We start from the raw sequence: 25,200 nt of genomic DNA on the forward strand, positions 1-25,200 counted from the left end.
TCTCCTCTTCTGCCTTGCATCTTCCTGTCCCCACTACACCTGCCACCTCCAGCTGCTGACATGTGCTCTCACTCTCTTGCTCACTCTCTTTCTCGGCTCTCTTTCTCAATCTCAAATTTACTCTATATTTAACCACTACAGTTTTAATGTAAATGTATATTTAAAGAAGCATAATGCTAAATGATGATTAGTGAAGATCAGGCGCACTGAAGGCGCTTCTGCTGTAAAAGGTTCACATCTCACACAGGAGACAGGACTGGGTTTGTGGAGGAAGGCTCTGTGTGTGTGTGTGTTGGGCTGACATCAGCCCTGAGTGTGTTCTGCTGCTGTCGTAGTTGGCTCGGTGCTATGGATAGTGGGGGGTGGCTGGGGTTTGACGTAGAAATTGTCACAGTCGCGTTCGGCGCGCTGATCTTGCGCTGCTGCTGGTTGCAGGCTCGTAAGTGACTGTGCCCAGCCTGGCGTGAGGGATTTGGAAGCTGTTTCTGGGTGAAAAATATCTGTGCAGAATAGGATAGATTTTGCAATCTGCTGAATTTATGCAATTTAAATGTGTTTAAACAGAGCCTTTCTGCCAAGAAATGAATGAAAGCAGCAATATTAGCTGCTGACGTCCCAGTGCTGTCTGCACGTTTTAAAGATGAATCAGATGTCAATTATATATTCACCACAGTCTACATCTAATCATGAGAGCCACTTGACGTATGGCCGCAATTATTGGAATACACCGAAAATAAAGCTTATCTTGGCTTTTGTTTACTTAATTGAATATTCAAATAAGGTGTCAGTCATTTGGAGTGGAAACATTTCAATCTGAGTACTTCAGGGTTGTGTATTCAATCTGATATTTGATGTTTTTCACACAAAAAGATGTGCGAAAATATCAACGCATTGTGATGTTTTGCAATATTGTATCAATTCTCAAAAACATTATTGATTTATAATTATTTTCTTTAATAAAAAATGGTGTTGTGTGTAAGGCCTGACCTCTAGGTAGTTGTATTTGTACTCTGTCTAAAGATCTCCACTGTTCTGATTGCATAAAAAAATAACCGTATCTTCTGCTGAGTTTTGTATATGATGGTGTTTCTTCCTAAAATTTGATCAATAAAAAATCACAATGTATCATCTTGCTAACAGTATCGCAGTAAATTTTAATATACTGAATCTGAACCCTTGTACCGTGATATCGCCAGGTTCTTGTCAATGCACAGCCCTACTACAATCTGATAACTCAACAGTCACTTGCTTAAGTTGGGGAATGGTTACTTAAATATATGGACGACATATGTGTACTTCATTGAGGTTTCAATGTGTCGGTAGTTTGGAATAGAAAATATTTTGATCCAAGAACCTCAATGTTGAGTATCTGATCTGATATCCATACGAAAATGTATATTCTGTTCATACGAATAGTAAAAAAAAAATCTTAGAGACTCAATTTTGAATATTCAGTCTGATATTTGCCGTAATCATACAAAATACAGATTGTACAGTTAAGGCAATATGTGGGAGCCTTTTAAATATGTATATAATGTGAAAATTCTAGGCCTTGTTTTGGTTTTTAGCCTATTTCTTTAAAATTGATATTTTTGATTATGATCTAGTTTGGCTGACTTGCTGCTCCCTGGTACTACCAGTTGCTTTACACTGAAAAAGGCTAATGGGCGCCTAAAGCCGAGTGATGCTAATGGAGGTCCCACCTCACAACTTGCAGGACTTCCAGGTACCACAGGACATCTTCTCAGGTCTTGTGGAGTCCATGCCTTGTTCTATTCCAGGAATGGGACTCGAACCCTAGAAGGGCAGTGTTGTAACCCACTATGCTACACTCTCCGCTTATCAATGTTCCAAATGCAAATATAGACTGTAAAACTACTGCATTTTACTCATCCCTGCATCTGTCCTGATCTTCTTCACCACTAAGCCAAAGAACCTAGAATAATATTGCCATTTACAAAATATCACCCACGCTCTTTTTTTTTCTTTTTTTTTTTTTTTTTTTCTTTTTCTTGCATTAGAACTCCCCAGTCAGAAGAGGCGTCTGTCTCGAACAACGTATCTGTGTTGACATTTAATTCTGCTCCATCTCGCGTTTCATAAAAGCACTTGGCCAACATAACGTTGTTACAGTAGCCGCTGACACAAACTCCGTCTTAAATAGGGAGCCTTGAAGTAAGTGTCGTCTGCTTTTAATCTGCCTGCTATTATCTTGCTAATGCAGAGTCATTGCTGATGTAATCAGTGTGGCCATCTGCCCTCTGAATGCAGCAACCTGTCTGTCCTGTCATCCGCTGTCATGCATGCGCTTCAATAGGATGTAGAGCTTGTGAACCTCAAAACTGCTGAAAGGCATGTTTAATGTTTCTGGTGCTGTAGTTGGAAAATATATATATATATATATATATATATATGAGAACCAATGTCTGCCACTAGTCTTGCATATCAGATGTTTATTAAAAATGTATACTGTTTTTGAAAATAGAATGCAGTATTGCAAAACATAATATTGACTAAAATTGACATACCGCCTTGTGACACTACTAAAATAGTAAAAAGTACACAGAAACAAGAAATAAGCCTTTATAAATATTTATATAGACTTACATAGGTGTAGGTGTAGGTGTAGCCTTTTCAAAAAGTACTGTGAAGTGTTAAACAGAAGTTTTACTTCTATGATGGCCCTGATTTGCAGTCAGTCTGAGCTGAGTCTGAGTGTTGGCTGGTTCTAAATGGGCACAGAACAATAAAATGTTTGTAAGGAGCACGGGGGGTACAACATAAATAACATAACATAAACCTCTATTTTTTGGTGCTTTTAGGGCTGCAGTGACCATTCAATAAACTTTAAGAAAAAAACAAAAACATAAATTTAAAACTGCTGAAAAAGTTTTAAATCTAAAGTGACATTATTGGCTCCTTGTACAATCCAAATAAGTCCAGTTGGTACTTTCTTCCAGTGGTTCACCAGTCTTATTTGAAAATTTGTGCATTTTGCATCGTGCATCTGATGGTGTTTGGATTGGAGGGTGATCAGATCACAGTGATTGGATATTGGGGCCAAATGTTTCTGCTGCTGCAGGTTGCAAGCTATTATTTTTATTAATGCTCAGCTGCTTTTAGAAGAAATATGGGTGTTGTTGCTAGCTCTCCAGAGCAGTGAGGAACTTATTAAGACGATGCTTGGCTGTAGAACTGAAACTGCTAAATGATCTTGTTCTGTATAAAGCATTTTTTGAGTGACTTAAAAACCTTTGTTATTTATTTGTTATCTGAAATATGATCAGTGTTTGCAGAAGTGCTGAATCCAGTCTTCAGTCTGTGTCAAAACACTTGGCCCATAAATATATCTAAACAGAATTGCCACAACTCAGAGACTTTTGGGAAGCAACCAAATTAGTGGCTGTTAATTATGGACTAATGGACTAAAGAATTAGCTCCTGCCACTGCAAAAACAAGATCTGACAAAAAAGGATTATGTTTAAATGTTTTTAAGATTTTATGGCCAACTAATTTTATATTTTCTATCATTGTACAGTTGCAGATTTAAAACAGCACATTTAAATCTTTTTTATAAAATTAATATCATGCTTATACTGATATTGCATATACATCACACATCCAGTAGAGTTAGTCTGCTGGTCTTTGTCCTCTAACTGTTCATAGATGGGCGTTTAAGGTAGCTATGGCCATCCAGCTTCTCTGCCATGATTTAGAGCAGTTTAGCATTTAGCCTTATTGTCAAACTGAAGGGTTAACGTTTATTAAATGATTGATTGATTAAAAACTGCGCTTGTTCACTTAGCTTATCACCCGCTGAGCGAAGCGAACCGTGGATACCTCCCAAACCTAATGTCCATACTTCTTTGTAAGCTCGCTTTGTAATCTGTTGTAATTATGAGAAGTGTATTTTTGGGCTAAAAATGGAACTTGATGCAGCTTTGTCCACAAATGCAATCAAAGCTTGTAGCCATTTATAAACTCAGACACTTGATTCTTTGCTCAAAACTCTGTTTTCAGCCTCTACACTCGGCTTTAAGGCTGCTGGCGTTCTCTGGCACACTGGGCTTCCTTTCAGGCGGAGCAGATGGTGGAGACCTGCCAAGCTCTTTGCCACGCTTTATTTTAACATTGCTTCTGCTGGCATATGCGCTCGGCTCAGCCTGTCATTTGGCTGCCAGCGGCCTCGGAGGAGGCGAGAGGCGGGCGTGGCGATCGATGCGCAACGGCAATTGATCGCTGCAGCATCGCTGAGCCACAGCAAATGACCAGAAACCTCTGCTCTGTTGGATCGGTACACGAAAAGCAATTACAGGGGCCTGTGGCAACATCCATGACGTGTGGAAGGCTGCGGCCGGCCGTCTCTGGGGGGAAATGGCCGGCCTGGGTTTGTTTGGAAATAGCAGTGCTGCAACAGGGCTGTGTGCTCGACGGCATGCTGTAACATTGTGTAACTCTTGACAGCAGGCCTGTGTGAGAAGAATACAGTATTGTACTGCGATTGCTGTATGGCTTATGAAATGCATCGATATGAAATGTGGAACGGGTGCGCGACATGTTTCAGGATTTTCACACGAATCATGTTCGACCACACAAAGACCTTTATTAATCTGCAATTGTTCGAGAGATATTTGTGATGTCAGTGCTGAAGTATTGCAATTATGTGGTGCTAATGTGGAATTCCTGGTAATTTAATGGAATTTAAACTACCTTGATTTGTTTAGTTATCTTTAAATATCACCGTTATCACTGCATCACCATACACACATGCAAAGTCTTTGCCTTCGGGTAATATTTAAAAAGCGTTGCGACACTCTACATGTTTCATCATAAGTGGCAATTATAGGGGCCCAAGCACAGTGCATTTTAATTATTGAATACAGAGCTAAATTTGAATGATGAATATACGGTTTATATGCGTTTTAATTTGTGTTCAGTTTTTTAATTCATATTTGCAGTAGGTAGCTCCTCCTCTTGCTCCTTTTATGTGTGAAATTGATGTATCACATGCACATTTCTGTTGACTGTCATAACTGCAATACATGCTTAGCCTGCAAATAACTCCAATTAGTAATCATTGTGGTCCTAGTACAATATCTTTTGAATTGTGAATATGAGCCTAATTTTGAATGATGAATTTAATGTATCAAGCAGTGTGAATGCATTTGAATGAAGAATATGGAGCTAAATGTGGAATTATGGAAATACCGTTTACGTGAATTGTGCTGATACTCTTTAGACTTTAGCCATATTCTATAAATAATCATCTAAGCACTGTGCAATTCAGATTTCTGTTTAGATTTAATTTATGGAGGGGGGGGGTGTCTCCTCACCCTTCTGCTCTTCTACATTTTGTCTGTAATTGATGGAAAACATTTCTGTTAATTTTTGTAACTGCTATGAGTTTGGCCTAAAAATAAAGTAAAGCGTTTTGAAGGGTAAATATACTGTTTGTGTAAATTGTAAATTGTGTAGATTGATGGATTTTTTTTTTTTTTTTTTTTTACAGTTGGATGATCTCTTCCTTCTTCTTTGCCTCCACCTCTTTCTCCTCCTCCTTTTTGTTGTCTGAAATTGATGTAAAATGCCTTCATTCCTGTTAATTGCCGTAACTGCTGTAAGAGCTTAGACCCAGTCTACAACTCTAAATAAAACATTGAGGTCCAAGCACTCCACACTTTTATTTAATTTATTTAAACTGTGTAGATTTGATGAGGTTTTGATTTACTGTGGGGGGGGGGCTCTCACATTTCTGTTGATTGTTGTAACTGCTGTAAGAGCTTATCATTGGCAATCATTAGGGTCCAATCACTCCAGGTTCGGATGATGAATGTTGAATGTAGGGGTAAATTTGAATGATGAATATGCCGTTTACACTTTAGCCTCTTAACGCAGGTGTAAAACTTTTATGCCATGTTTTGTGTTCCAAATGTCCTTTGCTTCTTAATTTTGCTTAACAAGTGGTCACTAACAATAATCCTTGTAAGTCTACCTTGCAAGTTTCACCTCCAGCCCAAATCTGTTATACCTCATACAGCTAATCGCAAATTTCTTCTCTCCTACGCTCTACTACTATTTTTCGCCTGATTTCTAATTTCCACCTGCTAGCTAGGTCTCCGCCATCACACAGTGCAACAACGCTGGAAGGGTTAAGGCTAGTGTGTGCTTCCACTGAGTCACTCAGTCTGTTCTCTGTTCTTCTCTTTACAGAAAAAGAGCCGCGAGGAGAGCGAAGGCGAGGGCAGCGGAGTGGAGATCCTGGAGAATCGGCCCTACACGGACGGGCCAGGTGGCTCAGGCCAGTACACGCACAAAGTATATCACATCGGCCAGCATATTCCCAGCTGGTTCCGCTCAATCCTGCCCAAAGCAGCTCTGCGGGTGGAGGAAGAGTCCTGGAATGCCTATCCTTACACTCGCACGCGGTGAGAGAGACGTCTGCGTGATGAATGATTTCAGACTACAGTCTCCTCTCTGTGGTCTTTGCTCACTTGTATAAAAAATGACCAGGGTGCATTTTCCAGTGCTGAATAGGTTCTTTTTTTAGTGCATCGCTGGTGAACAATTAAAGGACAGACTCACAGGACTACACCCAGGTTGTTTTTTTCCAGCCCAACCCAGCAGTAACGAGCAGAAATCTAAGACAGATGATTTATACCTGGTATAGAGTGGGACTGTGTTAAAAGTGCTGGGCTTGCTGTGGTAATATGTCTGCTGAATTGTAATCAAAGGAAATCAACCCTTTCCTTTTCTTGTCTTTCAGCTACACATGCCCTTTTGTGGAGAAGTTCTCAATCGACATCGAGACGTATTACAAGCCAGATACAGGAACTCAGAATGATGTTTTCAGTTTGTCTTCAGCAGAGAAGAGGCAGCGAGATATTGGTATGAATATTGTCTTGTTTTTGTGTGTGCACCTAATTTACCTATTTAAAACACCAGGTTGGCACATGCCACACACGAGCGCTGTTGGTAAAAAAAAAAACGAAGTAAAAAAAACCCCAAGACTACAGCAGTCCTGACAGAAGAGAGTAAAAAATAATCATAGGCCAAATTACAGAACATAGTGGAAGACTCTGGAAGTTCTGACAGCTCTCTTAGTGTTAAAGTCCTTACCATACATTTCTCCCTCGAATGTCACTGGATTCTCTAAATTACGAGGCCATTTGGATTTATTTTTAATAGAATGTGAAAGCAAATGTTAGCCTCCTACTGTCAGAAGCCTGTTAACTACCACACTTGAGAAAGCTTGCTGGTTTGTGTGGGATTTTGGTGAGGTTGCCAGTCTTATGATGCATGTAGCAACATTTGTATTTCAACTCTTTCACTATCACATAATTCAGAGTACCCCGTGAAATTCACTGGAAGAAATATATAAGATATAAGAATTATGTACAAAGAATTGCAGGTGTTTATCGTAGGGTGGAACAGTGGTGCTTTTAAACCCCATTAGCCTGTTTTCAGAGGAAAACTAATTTTTTGGAAGTTCCTAATATGGCCAGTCTGAATAACGAGGGGATCTATTGATAGTAATTCAGGAATTTTCACCAGATTTCTATAGAAGTAAGTGATCCAGCATGTCATGATATTAATAATGCCCTCTGTGTATTGAAGATTAAAATAAATTATATTTGTCCTAAATAAGTAATGTCAGAGATATATAATAGAAAATGAGAACATGACATTTAATAAGCCTTATGTGACATTGCACATCCATAAAATATATCATACACTGGCAATCAGTGGGAAGTTTTATGATGCTTTTAAGATGTTAAACGCAGTGTTGGAAAAGTCCTTTAAAAGACATCTAGAGAGGACAATTTTAATTTAATAGCTCTCTACATAATAGCAAATATTTATCAATAAAACATGGAAATAGAGGTCCACAGTAGATAATCTGAAGATATTAATAATGAATGCAAATTATTTTGTTTAATTCATTGTTTGTTGAATATGTAATGAAATTTAAACTCTCTATTGGTATGATGTTATCAGCGTTTGTCCCCGTCATGCTTCCTTTCACACTTCTTTTATCTTTTCTTTAGCCATTTTTTAGTTATATTTTCATGACATGGTGTGTTCTTTACATTGTGTCAGAATTCCATGATGAATAAACCAATAGAAATGCTCCAAAATGACATAGAAAAAAATATTTTTATATTGACTTCCATTGAAAGCCAATTAGTTTTTGTTTCCGTCTCTGTGAATTTTTACCTTGGAGATACAAGGTTTTTTTTCTGCCTGTGGCGATATATTTCTGGCTGTATTAAATGGAACCCAGCAAGCTGATTTCACACATTTCTCACATACAGTATGTGCACAGCTGCTGTTTGCTTGGACATACAGCGGGTGAGGTGAATTATTTTACATTTAAAGGCACAAATCTAGCTGTGCATTTATTTAAAAAAGCAAAACAAAGGAGTGAAGAGTTGTCGAGAGATTGTCAGTAAGCACTGATTGCTCTTCAGTCACGCTCCACTTTTTAAGATGCCGACGGAGCTCCGTCAGAAAGCCCCCGAGTGACTGTATACATTACTTGCGCAACACGCGAGCCCAGATGCACTCTGGGACAGGTACCGGAGGCTGTCTGGGCTCAGACGCAAGCAGACGTAGCCTCTGCAGGGGGAAGCGCCCTGTGGTTGTTACATAACTCTCATTCTCGGCTGGAGCCGTGCCGTCAGCTGTGCAGAGGGGACACCTAGTGGCGGCCTGCCAATTCTCTGATCTTCTGGCAAACCTGGTTCTGCCACTTTATCGCTTTCTTGCAAAAAGGAGCAATAAAAGAGGAGGGTGGGGGTGAAAAAATGTGTATGGAGTAAACACAGGACAATACAGGACTCATTTGAGTCAGCAGAGTTTTGTGCTTGTAAATGTTGGACCCTCTATATAGATGGGAAACTAATGCTAGACCAAAGCAGTGTTCCTGTTTTACAGTATTAACTTAAAAATAAAATAAATGCAGTTAAAGAAAATACAAAGCTTAAAAATAATATTTTTTCTTTTTAGGCTACAATTCTAATTTGAATTGTATCATTTTTATTTTAGTAGTTAGTATTTAGTATAATTAGTATTTTGTGTATAAGAGGTATGGAAATGATTAATAATGCACTGGGTTTGGTATTTTCGATGGTTTACCTTTTCTGCTTTAAGATCTGGCTGCCACTAAGCTTGGGCAATAATGTAAGTTTACATGCATGTATATGTGTAGACAGTTAGTTGATGTTAAAATAGTATAGAGCCTGCAATTAAATGCAGCAAAAATACAGTACTATTTTGGATTCTCCTGTCCTCCAGTAGCATCCTGGGTTATTTTGTGGTTAAGAGCAAACTTTACACAGGCAGCAGTGGTCTGTTTAGAGAGTGGTGGCTTCCTCCTTCCTGGTTGGTGGACTCATAAACATTGACATTACTAAGTGCAAGAGAGGCCTTTAAGTCCTTGTGATATTGTAGTATTGTAGAATTATTGATGATTTTGGATGGAATTTTGCTGAAAGAGCAATCTCAAGTTTTCTCTATTTGCATACCTGCTCAAGAGTGCATTGGTGAAGGCCAAGGTCTTTAGAAGTAGTTTTGTAACCTTCTGTAACCTTATAATCTTCCAGCCTACTGAACTTTGATAATTTTTTTGCTGAGGTTTTCAGAAATCGGAGGAATCAGCACGTGGCATACTTCCATAAACTCTGTGGTAAAGACCAGACTTTGATAGGAAAGACCCATGTTTGTGGTCTACTAAACTCATACCTGACTGTCCTTATTATTATTATTTTCTAATACCTGACTTAAGTTACGTATTTAAATGAAGTTGTACTTCTTAACATACTTTTTCCAAGGAGGGTATTTATTGGTACTTCATTTTTTCCCCCTCAGTAAATGGTGTAAAACTGTAATGTTACTGTATCATTTGTTTTATTGGATTTTGTGAAGATCCGATCCCATTTCAGGTCCAGTTGATCTAGACAATTGTAAAGGGTTTACAATTCGTTGTAGCTGAGCTTTACATTTTTTTAATGAGAATAACAATTCACAGCACAAGGGCCATAATATCGTCACGTATTTCAGTTATTGGGATATTTGATTAAGTTACTATCCAAAAGTACCACTAGACATGTCCTTACTTTTCAAATCAAGCTTTGTTTAATCATGCTTTACATTATTATCGCAATATAATAGCAATAGATTTCTGACTGCCTAGAAGTAGGCGTTTCTGAAACACACTAAATAAGCCTCATATCATCTGTTTTCTCTAGATTTTTATGGTTCTCTCGATAGACCTTTACCCTGAGCTGTGTTCAGACCAATAACTGACTTAATCCTTTCAGGCACACACAGAAATTCCATCAAAATATCAGATATGAAAATTATCAAATTACAATTCATTGAACTAAAACAGATTTGAGGTATGACTAGTTTTCATTTGTTTTGTGATCAAGATAAATTCATGTCTGGTTGATGCACAGCAGTAAACAGGGTTGAAACTAGAGGTTTCCTGTTGTGGTGTCTTACAGTAACCTTAATGAATTTCTGAAACACACTAAACGACTTCTGTTTCTCCTAGATTTATGGTTCTCTAGATAGACCTTTACCTTGAGCTGTGTTCAGACTAATAACTGACCCATCAGATAAAGCATGGGAGTACACAGTGAGAATGCAGTGGGAGCTTGTGAAACCATAGCCCCTCTGCTAACTGAATAACATCTTGCACTTGTCTGAAAACTGAAATACTGTCAGCACATTTTAGCAAAGACATTGCTGAGTGTCAAAAGTGTCAATATTATGTGTGTTGAATAGTGCATTATACCTGGTTATGGAATATTGCCACACAGCTAATCACTTGAAATACAAGGCTTTTGAATGGTGACGTAAACACATGAATGGTAGGGTATAGTATATACGTTTACAAAAAGATCTAATAAATCAGGGTATGACATTGTGAAGTAATTTTGATAATTTTTCATCTTCTGCTCATTTTAAAATATGATCTTGGTCTTGTATTGCAATATCAGTGACCGAATGTGTTTCTTTTCATAGACCCCATCGACATTGTTAAAGATGTCATTGCTCCTCACGAGTACCTGGCCGAGGAAGACCCTAAGCTCTACAAGTCAGTGAAGACCCAGCGGGGACCCCTGACAGACGACTGGATTGAGGAGATCAACCACACCCCTGGCCAAATGCCTGTCATGTGCGCCTACAAGCTGTGCAAAGTGGAGTTCCGTTACTGGGGCATGCAGTCCAAGATCGAGCGCTTCATTCATGACGTGGGTGCGTACAGGCTTCTGAATGTTTCCAAACGGAATCCTCAAAAACGAGAGGCATATGCTAATAATGCTACAGCAGTCAAGCTGTTCACATCTCTTTTTCTTGTGGGCATGATTTCTAGTGCGGTTGAGCCTTGTTATCTTGACATGTGGGTGGGCAGCAGGTGTGAAGCGCTCTGTGGAGGAAAAAGCTATTTATTGGGATGGCCCTGGCTCTGCCGCCTTAATCATTAACCCGCTCTTAATGAAAACTAGATTGATGTACTTGTTGCTCGTCCACAAATCAGGGCTCTGGGAGAGGGGACAGGGAAAGGTTCATCTACCTTCCCTGGGCAACATTGAGGCAGGATTAATTTCCTTTCAATGTGCTGCTGTCTGCTCCTTAATCTTTTTCATTACTTTGATATCTTCTTGTTTGTTGACTTTTCTCACTGATAATTTATGAGGAGCCCAATGCAATTCCCCATTTTCCCCAACTTTCCCTGCCCCCTGCAGATTTTTCAGTATTCTCATCTGCGGTCTCAGGCCAGAGCTTATTCATGTAAAGCTTTGGAGAGAAAACAGTTTGTATTTGCTCATCTCCCGAGTTCAAATCCCCTTCTCTAATTTGCATGTGAACTATCTTGATTCTGTTTTTAATTACCTCTTCAGTACATTTAGTAATTAACAATGCATTCGTGACTAAACTAAAAATAATGGCCCATGTTTATAAAACTCCTACCACCATGCTACGCCTCGGAAAATAGGTGCAGAACAGCAAATAAATCCTATTCATAATTTACTCAGATCTTGGTTCATCTCCCTTTTCTTACCTCTGCAGACTTTTTAAACGTGTCACCTAGAAAATCTGATCCGAATCAATGCCCTCACAGTCAGACAAAAATCTCGTATCTCTGAAATGAAAGCTTTTTAGGACAAGGAAAAAGCCTTCTCAACTTTCAATGGAAGTCAATGTAAATAAAAGAATATTCATTTATATGTCATTTTGGAACATTCTCATTGGTCTATTCATTATACAGCTACTATATAAAAAGCAACTGTCAGATTCACATTATATCAAAAAGTGACAGTGATCTATTAATAAGCTAATGCATACAGTGGCATGCAAAAGTTTTGGCACCTTACAGTAAAATGATTAACTGATCTCCAAAAGACTGAAAAATGAGACATTCTTTCCATTCCTTAATTTAAAACCAGTAGGGACCTGTAAATATGAGTCAATTAAAAGTTTTTTTTTACATTTTGCCAACACTCCTCTCAGGTCTTAGGAAAGTGATGGTACGTGCACACCGGCAGGCCTGGTGCTGGCAGGACGAGTGGTACGGCCTGACCATGGAGGACATCCGGCAGCTAGAGCTGGAGACCCAACTGGCTCTGGCCAAGAAGATGGCCCAATTCAGCTGCAACGAGGAGGGTGGCGAAAGCAATGGCGCCACTGCCAGTCCGGACAAAACGCAGGATGCCAAGGAAGCCATCAGTGTCATGGAAACAGAAGGTCCGGCCCGGGGCCTGGGGGACACACTGCAGACTCGAGGAGAGCTGACCAAGCAGTGGTCCACCTCCTCCAGGTCCTCCAGGTCTTCAAAAAGAGGAGGTAAATGTGCTGCCTTTGGTAGAAATGCATTGTGTACTAACTTTTAAGGGGCGCACAACTTAAATCTGCCAGGATCAGAATTGTCAAAGAGGCTTTCCTCCTTGACTTATTTAACTCATTGGGTAGTACTCAAGCTCTTCAGGAGCAGGTGCAATGAGACTGGGAGTATTTGAACCAGTGCAGGATGGTGGATCTGCAAACCTTGGTCAAGAAATTCCTGGTTTGAAGTAAACTGACGATTTCTGTTAAAAAAATAAAATAAATAAATATCACTAAATAAGCATTTGTTTTGTTTTGTCATTGAACAGGAAGCCCCTCTCGCCACAGTATTTCTGAATGGCGTATGCAGAGCATCGCCCGAGATTCGGACGACAGCACAGATGACGAGTTCTTCGATGCCCATGGTAATGTCTCCAGTCTTACTTTGCTGGTTTATCAAGCAATGTTGCAAGCTTCTCATGGAGTTCTTCTTTGATCTCATCAGAGGACTTGTCGGACAATGAGGAGATATTTGCCAAGGAAATCACCAAGTGGAGCTCCAACGACCTGATGGACAAAATCGAGACGACGGAGGCGGACGAATCCCAGAGTAGGCACTACATAATTACAGCCTGTCTGACATATTGCAGCACTTCGGGTCTATTTACGTCTCTTCAGTGTAGGATGATGCTGTGATGATTCTTTTGCAACTCATCAGCCACCAGTCAGAATCCCTTACGATTTTTGCCTTTTGTTCTACACTGAGGGTATTACACAGATTCTGAAGTAGGTCTGTAGTATTTATTTTTTAGCTGTAAGATCACAGTATGGTATTGTGTATGTATACTAAAAAGTGGTTTGTCCATTTAACCTTCCAACAAAAATACTTAATGTGGTAACAAGCAATTACACTGGTATTATTCAACTCAAATAAATACTGTGAATGAACCATTATTTGATACAAAGTATTTATTTACGTTAAATACAACCAGTTCACCTGCTTGAACTGGATTACTTCAATTTAAAAGGACAAACTACTTTTTACAGTGTAGTTTTGCTGGTGTGTGAGGCGTCCCAGTAAAGTTGGGACTTGGAAGCTTTAGAGAATATTGGGCCTCATTCACCAACCATTTCCTTCCTTAATACAGTTTTACAGTTTCTGACATTTAATTTTGTTTACAAGGTCAATGGGATTAATTTTTATAAGAGCAGAGCTGTGAAAAGGTCTGCATTTTAAAAACATCATGAATCTGATGCATCACTTCTCGAAAGAAAACTCATCGGAAGGTATAGATAAATCAGGCCCATTACTCTTGTGGTGCTCATGTAATTAAACGTTTCAAATGTTTTAAAGGTTTTAACATCCTTACATCATTAGTTTACAAATTCCAAATTTTATCCAACGCAAAGGAAGACTATACTATACAAATAAATGAAAACGAGTTGTTTTAAATAAATTCAAGGTACTTGATTAATGAATGAATATTTTCACAATATTCTGAACAACATTTCAAAGATTTTTAGATAAAAGATCTTGCATTACGTTACGTTTTCTTTAGGTTCTCAATAACGTTGATTTCTAATTGCCTTTAGGTGACCTGTACCAGGAATCTGGGGTTGAGTATTCTGAAAGTGGCACCGTGCAGAGACTTAATGAGGTATGTATACACATGGGCTTTCGATGTAATAAGCTCTACTGTAAGTACTGTAACTATAATATGTGGGTCAGTGACAGAAGTCCATTATTTTCCTGTATAATAATTTACAGTGCATTAAAATGTCAGGTGGTTCAATGGACTATCTCTATGCATAAACTAATAAAAATGATAGTTTAGTCTAATACAATTCTAAATGAAATGGTTGGGCACAATTCTATGTTTAAAATTTTAAAAAAGCTGATTGAGGCAGCTTTGAAACTTGAAAAACCTCTGTAATTCTCCGTAATTCTATGCCATGGGTTTTGTACGAAGGCTTTCCTTCAGCCTATTCTTGGGTTAGTAAAGCCTGAATTCAATATTTCTTAATTTATTCACTATGCATTAGGATTTATTTCTTTTGACCTATTACTGAATAATTAGTATGTGGTGTAAAAATTATTATTACTGAATGAGTTATTTATATTCATTTTAATGAGTTATTTGTAATGAACAATCAAAACTTTAAGATCCTATTATGCAAATTGTGAGTTAGTTATTACTTAAACTACATGCTATTAGTATGCAAATGGAAGCGCTTTGATTCATGTGTGTTCTAGATACTGGCAGGTTTATTGCTATATGTGAGTTTATTGCTGCTCTAATAAGGGTTTAATAAGTCACTAATACAGGTTATACATATCACTATTTAGAGAATAAATATTTAAATTTAATTTAGTTCATTTGCATCACAAATTCAAATTGTTTAGCAGCATTTGGCTGTTAAAGAGTTAAACTAACTTCTGCCCTGCTTGCATGTTGTGTAATGGACATTTCAGGCACTACAGGTTATACTACTAATTAGTGACTAAACTGCACTAAATACTTTGTGTGTTTTGTAATGCATTGTTACAACTAATAATGCACTTATTAGTGCTTCTTACATACTTTTACATAACCTAGTAATGAATTCATGTATAATAAAGAATAAATATTTAAGAAATGTTGAATTTAGGCTTTATTGAATGTAAAATAAGACCTTTAATTAAAACTCGTAATTTATGTTTCTTAAAATAGTGTTAATAAAATGAATGTATACCATTTATAAAAGCTACGTCACAAATATCAATTGAATAGTTTTTATAGGTGCAAATATACATGCCATATTCTAAGAATTCTAAGAATTTATAAGAAATAATAATTCACGTTAATAAGAAATTATCATTATTTGTCATTGACCCATATATTTATTTAGCATACTTCTGTGATATTTGTTGTCTAATAAATATTTTTTTTGCTTCCGAAATAATCTGTGGGAAGTAAGTACAAGTGTACATTTGGCCAAATTTGCATTCCAGTTTTTAAATGCAGACTTCAATTTAAAACAGCATTTGCATTCTTACATCCAAAACATTTAGCTCCAGCTTTTTGTATTTTCGGAATCTGAAGCCTAAGTGCAAGCTTGAAAATAAACCTCTCTACGTGTCTCAGAGAGCATGTTGCACAAGACCAGGTCCAAAATGGTCAGCCTCTTCCCTTCCAAGGCTCAGCCTAACTGCCCTTTAAGAATAGAAAACAGAAGAGTGTTTATCCCAGCAAAGGCCTCTAGCTGCTGTGCACTGCAAGTAGGGTCGAGGCCACGTTCTCATGCTGCTGAGGGTTTCTGAGGGACTTGTAGGGAAGGGGAAGGCTAGAGCTGAGGGTGAGGGACCGTCAGGATGTTCTCAGTGCTCTTTTGCCCTGGTGTTCAGAGATCCAGATCAAAGCGCCGCCCCTCTAGACGCAAGCGTCGAGTGACCAGACGGCCAGCTGTGAGTAGCTGTCCAGTCCCCTAGAGGCCCAGAGATGTAGCTCTCTATTAGCAAACTGTTTGTAGAGCTTTTATGTCAGTGTGGTTTCATGTGGTCTTCTGCACTTGGTGATGGTTCCTAGAGACATCCTAGAGATCCAATGACTGGTATCTGTTAAAATGTCCTGATTGTATTATCGTTGATATTTTTTTTTTGGGGGGGGGGGGCATTCTCCTGCTGACAATCAACAGTCATTGTTGAACAAAGAACTAGGGAGCCTTCTTTCCACTGTGTAATTGATGTAATAAAATACTTTGTGCTTTTCCTTCATTTAGTCATTCTCTGCCCATTTTAATGCCATTTCTAAGTAGGTCTTCGCTTACTTGGCCTCACCATTTCTCCTCTGGAGGAATATCCAACAACTTAAGGACTATTCTTTATCATATTGGCAACAAGTAAGGTTTGACAGATAAGCTCTAAGGGGTCAGAGACCAAGTGAATGTTAATGTCGCTTTCAACAGTAGAACTGGCCCAGAAATTGTTGCGACATGACTCATTTCCGTATTTGATCAAGCTCAAAATTAGTCATAGCAGACTATTTTTAAAAGCATTAATATTTTAAACCTATAATATTATAATATTTACTCAATTCAAACTGAGCTTTCTGTGATAACTTATTACTGTTAATATAAGTGTGTTGCAGTGCTTACTTGCTGTTTAGCAAGCTACAGTCTATGCACCTAGCGACAACAATCGGTTCTAGTAACAAAATGTAGCAAGCCTGTAATCAGGCTTCAAAATAAAAAAGAAAGTCTTATCACTAACTCACTAGCTAACTTCAGCTGAGAGTGTATATGATTCGGTTGTGTGTGTAAATGTGTAATCTAGATGCTTTTTTTTTAAATTGTTTTAATTGTTTTAATTGTTTTATTGTTATTTGCATGCTTGCACAAATATCTATTAATTTTATTTAACTTTTACAATTTAATGATATAGAAAGAAACCAGTGAAGAAACCACTAATAATTAAATTAAATATTATTAAACATCACTCATATTTTAAATGTGATTAATATGCTCAACCAGTGGTCCTGCCCAACATGGCAACCTTAAACGTGTTACTGGATCTGTGGTGCAGGAGAGCTCAGAATATTGCGTGTTTTTAAACATTATCTTAAAAGTTAAAAACCTCTCGTCTGTCAATGGGCTATCAAGCTAGCTTCATAAACAAATAATTCTCCTTGGACGTGTGTGGGTTTGTAAAAGAGTTATTGAATAGCTGTATATGTTTACAAATATCTTAACTATCACATTTTTCAAATATGATTGAATATTTTTGCAGCTCTAGGGTCAGGGCTGTTTACATTGCTGTTGTCAACGATGATATGGTCAACTCCCCTGAGCCTACTGTATCCCAATTCCTGCCTGTGAATAGGCCTCAGATTTAGATTTTTGAGAGTTCAGTCCTAGCCCTGAACGACCACAACACTAAATAGTGTACCATCTTTCACACTATATTAACTCTAGATCAGCTCACTAAATGATTGGTAATTGGCTGATGAGTTGAGTCAAGGGCATTCCAGACATTTGGTCAATTCATGGTCGCTCAGAACTGGGATTTAGAGTCACATATTCAGATTTAGTAGAAAATGTGTTGTAGCTTCGTGCAGTCGATAGTTCAGAGCACATTTCAGTGTATTGTGCTCAAACTTTGCTGCGTGTCTCCATGAAGACGGGTCACTTTCTCTGCTTCAGGACTGCTCCACCCAGCAGGGCCTGCAGGCCTCCAAGATCCACGTGCTGCTCCTGGTCCTGCACGGCGGGAACATCCTGGACACGGGTGGAGGGGACCAGAGCAGTAAGCAGGGTGATGTGAACACCATCAGCACGGTGTTCGAGACTGTGATGCGCGTGCACTACCCGGCAGCACTGGGCCACATTGCCATCCGCCTGGTGCCGTGCCCCGCCGTGTGCGTGGAGGCCTTCTCCCTCGTGTCAAAGTGAGTTAGCTGGGCTGTCCGTTGAATCTGATTGACTGTGTGAATGGGAGAGTACTTACTGTACTCCAATCCAAGTCGTCTAACCTTATGAATCTGTCGATACGCCAAGTCCGATCTGAAGCCAGATACACAAAACCTTTCCTAAGAAAAAATACCAACAATCTTAAGATAAATAAAAAAATCATCTTAAAACCCACTTTTATGAAGTTTCTAACATTCACCAATGTTTTGTCACTTTTTGTCATTTAGGATTTGAAGAACAATGAGATACATCGTTATAAAAGCAAAGCTGCTGAACAATTCTGCAGTTTCTAAACTCATCATGAATCTGTTTTAGACTTTTTGTTAGGACTTCTCTGGAAGACATTTAAGAAAATTCTTAGAAATATATTTAGAAAATGAGGCCCTTTGTTCTTAAATGCAATTCTCCCCAATGGGTTCTCAAATGTTTTCTTAAAAAATAATAAATGTTATTGCATTTGTCAGTATAGTTTGTCGGATGTTTGTTTTCCCCTTTTTACTGATTTAAGATGTTTTTACTTGACATCATTGAAATTGATATTTTGTAGTGTGGCACTGGTTAAAGAGTTTTATACAAGTACAGTTTGATTAACAGCAATGAGTACACTAATGATCCCTATTAATATTATTGTAGTTGTATACATTACTCTATGAGTGACTTTTCATTTTCTATTTAAAGCAGACATTATTATTACAAGACCCCTTTACTGACTGAAAATGTGTATCAGTGCCACAGTTTTAGCTTTAACTTTTATTTGTCACTCCTTATGGCTGCGACATACAATACTGGTCAAAAGGTTTTGAACACCCCAAATTTTCCTGTTTTTGTTGACATTTAAGCTCTTCAAGTGGAGTTAATAACCTGTAATTGTTCTGTAAAGTCAGTTCCAGAGCTTTAGAGGCGGGGAAAAGTACATAATAAAATCAAGGTGCGAAACAAGTCATTGGTTGAAAAGCTACTTTGTAGCTATTCGCGTACATTCAGCTTCTAAAATAAAAAATAATCACAATAAACAATTTTCAACTAGCAAACCCTTTGTCCGTATAAAATCAGTGTTTGAACAACACTGCTTGTTCAGATTGCTCTCATAATAACTAGAAAAAGCACTTAACAAAGACACACTGTTAGAGCACTGGCTTTAACTCTAATCATTTATTTATAGGAAAAAGCTTTAAAAAGTGTTGTGAGTTCAGTTTCCTATGTCAATAAACTGAAAACTGAAGAAAACTGTCTGCCACACTTAAATCCACTGCAGCATCAAAAGACAAGTTTCTGAGAGTCGACAACTTGTAGCTCAGCTTAACACTGGACCAAGTCTCAGTGTTAGCTGTGAAGAGAAGGCTTGGAGCTGCAAATTTGACAGATGGAGTGTCAGTAAGAAAGTCATTGCTAAAATGGCAAAATGAAACGGCACAGCATGAAAACACACCCATGATACCAAGGTTTTCTCAGTCAGACTCCTTTATCAGCTGCTTTTGTGTTCATTGTCTTTATGCAGTAAACTGATGACTGTGTTTCTGGTTAATGGTGTGGTCTGTGCATGATCTCTCCTTTCAGTTTGAGTCCATACAGCTATGACGAGGGCTGCCTCTCTAACAGCCAGGACCACATCCCTCTGGCTGCTCTGCCCCTGCTGGCTACATCTGCTCCCCAGTACCAGGATGCTGTGGCAGCAGTAATAGTGCGAGCCAATCAGGTCTATGGAGACTTCATTAAATCGCTGGAAGGTGCTGCATTCTCTGGGCAGGTCAGTGACTCTGAGTTTGTAATCAAGAATTTATTTTTATTGACTTGTTTTATTCCAGCGTACTCGCATAAACAGAGACAGGGTGGTGGAGAAGGGGCTTAATGGTTTGTGTGTGCGCCTGTGCTGCTTGGATAGGTGTGTCTTATAGGAGACTGTGTTGGAGGAATCCTGGGGTTTGATGCCCTTTGCAGCAGCAATGTCACAGTCTCAGAGAGCCAGAACAGTAGCAGGAGGGGGAGTATCGTCAGTGTACAGGTGAGGCTACAAACACACGCACAGTTAATTACAGAGTTATTTCATTTAATTTAATTAGAATTAATAACCTAATACTTTGTTATTAATATTAATAATACATTTTTGTAGTCACCCAGAAGATCCTTGATATTTGCTAACATATATATACTGATTATGCGTAACGCTGCATAATGAGCCCATAGCCTACATTTTTCTTTTTTATGTACTAAAAACCATATGTAAAAAAAAAAAATGTAAATGGCATCTGCTCTAATTGCCTTTTTGTATTGTGCCTCCTAAAAAAAAAAACATGCCATGTTATCAGCTTAGTTTCCATACATGAAAATGCATAGTTTGTGGAGAATGCACTATAAACAAACTATTATAATAAATGAATTAATTAATAATAAAAAAATAAAATAGCATAATGTGATCATTGTGATATGAGTCTCCACAATTAACACCGTCCCCTGGCAGTAACTATGTATCTGTTTGCATCCGTCACAAATGGCAGGACAATGACCTGCTCTCACCAGGCATCATCATCAACAGCAGCCACTGCACAGCCTCTGGCCCAGGCCTGTCTCTAGAAGGCAGCCGTCACCTGAGCCGCAGCAACATCGACATCCCACGCTCCAGCGGCGCTGACGACCCCAAGAAGCAGCTTCCACGCAAGCGCAGCGACTCCTCCACCTACGAGCTGGACACAATCAAGCAGCATCAGGCTTTCCTGTCCAGGTCAGTCTCAGGAAGCAGCGGGTTTGTCCTACTGAAAAGAAAATGTTGCATGTCGATGAACTGAATCAGCTGTGAGAAGTTAGAAGTGTCTAAAACAGGTCAGCAACTGGTCTGTGTAATGGACTGTAACCAGCCCAAACCATGAAGGATTTTCCTGGATAATATGCAAGAGTACAGAGTGTAACAGTACAGTACTGGCACTGTACTAGAGTGTTTTGGGAAAAGCTAGATCCATAAACATGTTTGTTGATGGCATTCTGTTTCTGCTTATACAGTACAGTGCAACTTTTTAGACACCCTTTAAAATCTGAATTTTTTTTTTAGCTCCTAAAAAGCTAAAGTTTTGAAGTGTTTTTACATCACTGTGTTCATTAAAACATCTCCAAACATCTAGTAGTCTAGGATACTAAAAGTTGAGTATTATTTCCAACATCCAACTCCTGGTTTGGTAAGTCAGGGCTCAATGATGGTAATTTAGGTGAGCTGCTGCTGATTGAATTGGACACATCCAAACTGTGCTGACTGGGGCACCCAGGAGAAACCAAGCTTTGTTCTTTAGACTAGCTCACAAGATCTCAACTACTTTCTTCAAAATGAGAAATTCTTGTTCTTTTTTCCTGTATTTATGTTTACCTGCATGTGTTAAACATTATTATATAGTAAACCTTTATTTTGAGACAGATCTTAAATAATGTGCTTAGGTACTGTCTGTCTGGCCGTCCGTATTCTCAGTTTTATTGTTGTACAGGCTTTATTAAATTACTCAAGTTATATATCTGTGTGTGGTGTAGTCTGCATTCCAGTGTGCTGCGGAACGATCCAGGCTCGCGGAGGTCCAGTAACAGCACCATGCTCGAAGGTGGCGGTGCTTTGGGCAAGTTTGATTTCGAGGTGTCTGATTTCTTCCTTTTCGGTTCTCCACTGGGATTGGTCCTGGCCCTGAGGAAAACTGTGGTTCCTACTCTGGACGGTAAGCTGACCACACAAGCCTGGTTAAGATCTTTTGGTGTTGGTGCAATGTTGGTGGCACTTCTGGCATCTCTTTACACATGCATTTCTGGACAAGCTGCAGGATGCAGAACGATCACTGAAAGTGACAGAAGTATGTGGACTGAGGTGGTGAAGTAGTATTAAAGGATTATACCCAAATATGAATGGTGAAGCGATCAGCACAACGCTTGTGTGAACGCTGTGTAACACAGAGTTACATAGTGCAGTTAGCAGCATTACAAGCCTGGAGTGGCAACAATACAGACACTATTCTCTTTACACTTCTGTGTGGGTTGCTGCTTCACTCTATATGTTTTCTTACATGTATTTGTAAGCGTATTTTGATATATTGAATTTTCATATTATGAAGAAAACATCAGATAACAAATGGTAATTGTCTGGCTGAAGCGAAGAAACATGAGTGAAGGTACCAGTGAAATTAATAAATGAGCATGTACCTTTATTATAATCAGTGAAAAAAAGACTGCATAAGACTGATTAATGGGCTTTAAGGGACTTTTATGCTATGTGTTCAGTTTGGCTGCTCCTCTAAGGCATCATGGCTTGGCTTTATATACTTAGCTGTCAGTTTCATATACACACAGATGATGTAACGATAGCGTTCCAGTCAGCCATTATACTGTGGATTATTCCAACTTTGTTGTAATTTCTCTTTTTAATGCTCTTTGTTTCTAATACTCTTTGACTTCAGAAAACAAAGCACTCTGATCTTATTATTATTAAAATAAAAAAGGGCTTAAACAGCCATTCTACAAAGCTGCTTACATCTCAGTTCTCAGATAAGTGGTGGGTTTGTAGCACTGTTTGTTGTTTCTCAGTGTAGGTAGCATGAGGGTGAGGAGTCATCTGAGAGATTACAACAGCCCTTGGAAATCTGTCTTTGTTACACATCTGAAAGCTTATCAGTACTGCTCTCAGTTCTGTTTTGTATAATAAATTGATTAAATATGCTTGCTTATGTGGTTTCTGATGATTTTATAGATACTTTCGAAACATTTGCAGCCACAGAAGTTAAAATGTGAATGGCATACTTTTGTCATATGTATGTTTGTAAAATCTTTATATTAGTTGAATTTTCAAGTATTGACTGTACTGAATACGATTAATAATATTGGATAGCTGTTGCATATTACATGCATTTGATTGTTCTGACAAACCTCTTTCTCCCTCTTTCCCAGTGGCTCACCTTCGTCCAGCCTGCCAGCAGGTGTATAACCTCTTCCACCCTGCAGATCCATCAGCTTCGCGTCTGGAGCCTCTGCTGGAAAAGAAATTCCACCTGCTGGCCCCTTTTAGCGTGCCCCGCTACCAGCGCTTCCCTCTAGGAGATGGACACTCAGCCTTGCTGGGTAAGGATCAGGTTAACACACACATTAATAGTGCACTAATTACATGACTGTACCTGTCATGTTTTTTGTCTTTTTTTTTTTGGGTTCATGTACACTATATGTCCAAATGTACACCCTTTTTGATGACTGTATTCAGCTACTTTAAAGTGCATTTGTTGCTGACACAAATGTGCCAGTGCACACACACACACACACACACACACAGCCTGTGTAGTCCCTGTAGAGTAGTATTGTCAATAGAATAAAACTCTCTGGAGCAGACAAACACCTATTGGCATCATGTCTAATGTTACAGTCTTCATCTTGTTCACACAAAGTTGTCCAAAACCCCAGTCTACCCTGTTTACTGAAGTTTACATTGAGTGCAGTTGACCAGCCAAGACATGTCATGGCCTAAGGTTTACATACTCCCAACACAAAAATGTCAACTATTTATTGTTCTGGAGCAGAATGAGAGGACAACATGCTTTAATATAAACAAACAAGTTTTCATTTTTTGGGAGGGAGGGGTAAGGGGTTCTAAAAGTTAAAAATGTCCATACACCAACTTAGGTTATTAATTCAGTGGTGCTGAATGTTCCAATTGTCTTAAAACATGCTGGTGGTAGCAACATGCCCTGGAGCTACCGGTACATCGCATAAAGTGAATGAAATAATGTAGAGGATTACTTCTATAGTATAGTTCCACTATAGTCAAAATAAAGCAAATTAGATTTTTGACTGAGCCATTGCTATAAGCACCAGCCAAAATCCTTTTAGCTAAGCTAGGTAATCAGTTGCATCTGCATATTCAACTACCGTCTCTTATTTTGGGATCAGACTATAGAAATTTAGCCTGATTTTGTAAGAGATGACAAATTTCCAGCGTTGGGCCAACAGAACAGAGGTATGCCATCTAATTGTCCACATAGTTTTACGCATTTTATGTTTTTCTGCTCCAGGGTGTCCTTTTGTTTTGGCAGCACTCTATGCTCTATTCTCTACTCTCATTCTATTGGGGCAGTGGTGGCTCAGCGGTTCGATACCCAGGCTTGGCAAGTTACCATTGTTGAGCCCTTTAACAACGCTTCCCCGGGCACCACATCGATGGCTGCCCACCACTCTGGGCATGTGTGCTCAATGTCAGTGTGTGTCTTTGATCAGTAGTGTGTATGTGTTCACTGCACGGAGGCCAACACAACAGTGAATATGGTTGTCATGTCTTGTCATATCTCTACAAGTGCTAGACAAACTGTGTGTGTGTCTTTACACATCTGTGGCATCATGGGTGCAACTTAGCTGAATGTATTCATTAGAAGGGGTGTCCACAAACATTTGGACATATAGTGCGTCTTCATTTACCAGAATATTCAGTTCCCAAAACCCAGTAGTTTTTTCCTCCATGAGACCTTCCGTTTACATAGAGTGAATCTGATAGCTAGCCATTTTTATGTAAAGTTATTGGCATTTCTCATTGAAGGATGGACAGCCCACACTGTCCTCTTCATGACACCCAGGAGGGAGTTCACACTCCTTTTTCCCCTTCTTATTTTTCCATCAGCTATGATTGACAATTTTGTGACCTTCCTCCCTATTGATCAATTAACACAAGTATGTGAACAGTGATTGGTCATCATCAAATGTGTAATGTTGCCAGTCTCCCGATCAAGATGTGACATGAATTTATGGCACGATTAATGCGTAACCTGACATAGTGAACATTGTGAAAGACATAAATACTGTATCATGTATTCTGATCCTGGCATTAGATTCCAAGCTGTGTAATAATGTAGATCCATAGGTGCAGGGGAGACCTGGCGCTTGAAGTAATAGTTACAGCAGCATTTCTCATCTTTGTTTCTGTTG

At 38.8% G+C, this 25,200-nt stretch overlaps 1 protein-coding gene across 6 annotated transcripts in view; it reads left to right on the forward strand.

Moving 5' to 3' along the window:
- The window catches only part of LOC140536350 (membrane-associated phosphatidylinositol transfer protein 2-like), a 77,087-nt gene that overhangs the window by 40,020 nt on the left and 11,867 nt on the right, over positions 1 to 25,200 (forward strand). For 5 of the 6 annotated variants that reach the window (XM_072658078.1, XM_072658082.1, XM_072658081.1 and 2 more), the window contains exons 3-15: positions 6,211 to 6,425; positions 6,764 to 6,885; positions 11,029 to 11,262; positions 12,520 to 12,852; positions 13,161 to 13,256; positions 13,337 to 13,441; positions 14,425 to 14,489; positions 18,010 to 18,254; positions 19,834 to 20,023; positions 20,159 to 20,278; positions 20,772 to 20,995; positions 21,787 to 21,965; positions 23,185 to 23,355. In XM_072658078.1, the coding sequence (XP_072514179.1) occupies positions 6,211 to 6,425; positions 6,764 to 6,885; positions 11,029 to 11,262; positions 12,520 to 12,852; positions 13,161 to 13,256; positions 13,337 to 13,441; positions 14,425 to 14,489; positions 18,010 to 18,254; positions 19,834 to 20,023; positions 20,159 to 20,278; positions 20,772 to 20,995; positions 21,787 to 21,965; positions 23,185 to 23,355 (2,299 nt within the window). Of the gene's footprint in view, positions 1 to 6,210; positions 6,426 to 6,763; positions 6,886 to 11,028; positions 11,263 to 12,519; positions 12,853 to 13,160; positions 13,257 to 13,336; positions 13,442 to 14,424; positions 14,490 to 18,009; positions 18,255 to 19,833; positions 20,024 to 20,158; positions 20,279 to 20,771; positions 20,996 to 21,786; positions 21,966 to 23,184; positions 23,356 to 25,200 lie in introns of those variants that run through there. The other variant, XM_072658084.1, reaches the window with a different exon arrangement.

The sequence above is a fragment of the Salminus brasiliensis genome, chromosome 16 (genome assembly GCF_030463535.1).
Source record: "Salminus brasiliensis chromosome 16, fSalBra1.hap2, whole genome shotgun sequence".
Classification (NCBI taxonomy): domain Eukaryota; kingdom Metazoa; phylum Chordata; class Actinopteri; order Characiformes; family Bryconidae; genus Salminus; species Salminus brasiliensis.